Raw genomic sequence first — 3,179 nt, 5'->3', positions numbered from 1 at the left:
CTGAGTGGCTGTACTAGTTCACATTCCCACCAACAGCACAGTAGGGTGCCTTTCCCCACATCTTCAACCAACATTGGTTCTTGTCTTTGTTTTTGTTTATTTTGTCAGTCATGGGGCTTCACCTCTGGGTCTGGGCACTGTCCCTGCACTCTGCAGCTCAAGATGAGTACTCTACCACTTGAACCACAGTGTCACTTCTGGTTTCCTGGTGTTTTATTGAAGATAAGAGTCTCAGGGACTTTCTTGCCCAGGCTGGCTTTGAACTGGGATCCTCAGATCTCAACCTCCTGAAATAGCTAGGATTACAGGTGTGAGCCACTGGTCCCTGGCTTGTTCTTGTCTTAATTTGGAATATTGGACAGTGGAACTTGGATAAGATGGAATCTGTTTTGATTTGCATTTCCTTCATGGCCAGGGATGGAGAGCATTTCCTCCTGTGTTTCTGTGCCATTCTCCCCTCTCCTGAGAAGTCTCTCCTTAGCTCCTTGCCCATTTAGTGATTAGTATGTTGGGTTCAGGAGGTGCAGTGTCTTGATCTCCTTGTGTGTGTTGGATTTCAGACCTTTGTGGGAGGTGTTGCACATCCCGTTTTTGTGTTTGAGATGGGGTGGTGTTTCCTGCTGGGCCAGCCCAGGCCTCGATCCTCCCGTCCCTGCTGCCCTTCTTGCCGCAGAGCAGGCATGCCCCCTGCGCCCACCATTGGGAGTCTGGAATGCTCTGAGTCTGGTTCCCTGCGCTGAACAAGGTGTCCTCCTGCCTGGCCCTCCTCCTGAGGAGGACCTGAGTTATTCTCTCTTTATGATTGAATGAGACTTGGGGAGCGTGGGTCACACATTGTCTCTGTGCTTTCACGGGTGGCTGAGTCTAGGCTGTGGGTGGAGCTGGGTGGGAGCCTGGCTCTCTCGGACTGTTCCCTCAGCCCTGTGTCCATTACAGCTCCCTCCAGCAACGTCAGGGATGTTGGAGGTTCAGGGAACTGGAGTGGGGAAAGAGGAGACTGACCTGGACAGCCGCATTGGCCACTGCATCCTCTCCTCACCCCACACAGAGCCTGCCCATCGCCCCGCCCATCCCCAGGAGACTTGCCTCAGAATCCTGCTTCTTGCAGCTCCAACTGGCTCAGCTCCTACCCACTTGGTTTTGGGGAGTCACCTTTATGTGTGACTCCCTGCATCTTCCTTGTAGAGCCAGGGTGGGGTGGGATTTTTGCAGTGAGGGAAAAGGAAATACAAGAGGGCATCCCCATGTACACCTCGTGTGGCTTGTTTCCTGCATCACGTGCAGTGGGTAGGAATTGATATTCCAAGAAATAGAACTGCAGATCTCAATCTGTGCGCAGAAGATACAAAGGAAGCTAGACCAGAAAGGGCCAGGCTTTGTTCCCACCCACAGAACCATTTCCTGTGTTCATTTCTCCTTTAGAGCCACGGTGAACGCTTGGAGCACTGTTCTCTGGCCTTCAGATCAGTGGTGTGCCCACCATCCCCAATTTATTGAGAAGAGGAGCAAGCTCTGGACCCGTGGCTGAGGGGAATCCCCGTGTGACAAGATTTCCCACAGACCTTGCCCTGCCATGGGGTCCCAGTGTTCTCAATACACTCCCACCAAAATAAACTTTGTGGTTTTCAATGTGGGATTTGAACTCAGAACCTTGAATTTGCTGGGCGGGCACTCTCCCATGTGAGCAAAACCCCAGTGCTTTCCCAATTGTCCAGGACCGGAGAGCGGCAGACACTTCTCTATCTACTGTTTCCTTTTCCTTCTCCCCACGGATGGAGGTGGCCAACTCGACCCGGGTCCAGTACTTCGTCCTCCTGGGCCTGTCCACCAGGCCAGGCGTCAGAGCCTCCCTGTTCTTTGTCTTCCTCGCCCTCTATCTGCTGACACTGCTGGAGAACGCGCTCATCGTCTACCTGGTCAGCACCCACAGCGAGCTCCGCAAGCCCATGTACTTCTTCCTGGCCAACCTCAGCTGCCTGGAGATGAGCTACGTGTCTGTCACCATGCCCACGCTGCTGCTGGGGCTGTGGGCTGGGCCCTACCGCATCCCCTTCACCACCTGCATGACCCAGCTCTTCTTCTTCATCATCCTTGTTGGAACGGAGTGCTTGCTCCTGGCGTCCATGGCCTACGACCGCTATGTGGCCATCTGCCGGCCCCTGCACTACCCCTTGCTCATGCGGCCCCAGGTCTGCATGGCCTTGGCCACAGCCTCCTGGCTGGGGGCGCTGGTGGTCTCCGTGGCCAAGACCACCTGCATCGCCAGCTTGTCCTACTGCGGCCCCAACATCATCAATCAATTCTTCTGTGACGTCTCCCCGCTGCTCAACCTGTCCTGTACCCACGTGGCACTCACGGAGCTGGTGGACTTCATCTCTGCCATTGTCATCCTCTGTGGAACTCTTCTGTTGACCTTGGCCTCTTATGTGGCTATTGGCAGGGCGGTGCTGCGCATGCCGTCGGCCACTGCCCGGCGCAAGGCCTTCTCCACCTGTGCCTCGCACTTGGTGGTAGTGGGCATCTTCTACTCAGCCACCCTCTTCATCTACTGCCGGCCCAGCCGCATCAAGTCCATGGACCTGAACAAGATGCTGTCGGTGATCTACACGGTGGCCACGCCCATGTGCAACCCCATCATCTACTGTCTGCGCAACAAGGAGGTGCATGACGCTGTGCGCAAGACCTTGGGCTGGTCCTGATCCCGCGTAGGCCCAAGGCCCAGCGCCCCCAAACACACAACGTCAACTGCAGAGAAAACTTTCCATTCCCACATCACCTCCGACCCAGCTAGAGGCAAGAGTACAAATCCCTAAGGTTGCAGCTGGTGACCCACGTGGAACCGTGTCCCACTCACGAGCCCTGCAGTGGGTTACCACACTCCCTTTGTACTAGGCAGCCGAGGTGTGTGTGTGTGTGTGTGTGTGTGTGTGTGTGTGTGTGTGCACAAGCGTGTGTGCGTCTGTCTGTCTGTCTGTGTACCAATCCTCATTTTAAAACCCCCAGGAGGAACACGGTTCATGGCTGGACACCCGTAGTTTTGTGATGTCACTGCCCACGTCCTGGGGTCACACCAAGTTGGTGCGCAGTCACATGGTTCCGTCCAGCATTTGGGGAGCAGAGAATCACCCCGATCATGAAAGACCTTGGTGTGTGGAAGAGGAGGGGTGGGCACACAAGAA

General features: G+C 55.2%; 1 protein-coding gene across 1 annotated transcript; it reads left to right on the top strand.

The window, feature by feature from the left end:
- Positions 1-1,772: 1,772 nt before the first annotated feature.
- Positions 1,773-2,699, top strand: LOC138812647 (olfactory receptor 6Z7-like). The gene has a single exon (XM_070000703.1). It carries the CDS (start codon positions 1,773-1,775, stop codon positions 2,697-2,699), a length of 927 nt encoding a protein of 308 aa, XP_069856804.1.
- Positions 2,700-3,179: the final 480 nt, after the last annotated feature.

This window comes from Dipodomys merriami, unplaced genomic scaffold (genome assembly GCF_024711535.1).
Source record: "Dipodomys merriami isolate MVZ:Mamm:240054 unplaced genomic scaffold, mDipMer1.0.p SCAF_57, whole genome shotgun sequence".
NCBI lineage: Eukaryota > Metazoa > Chordata > Mammalia > Rodentia > Heteromyidae > Dipodomys > Dipodomys merriami.
This window is presented reverse-complemented; position numbering and strand designations above follow the sequence as displayed.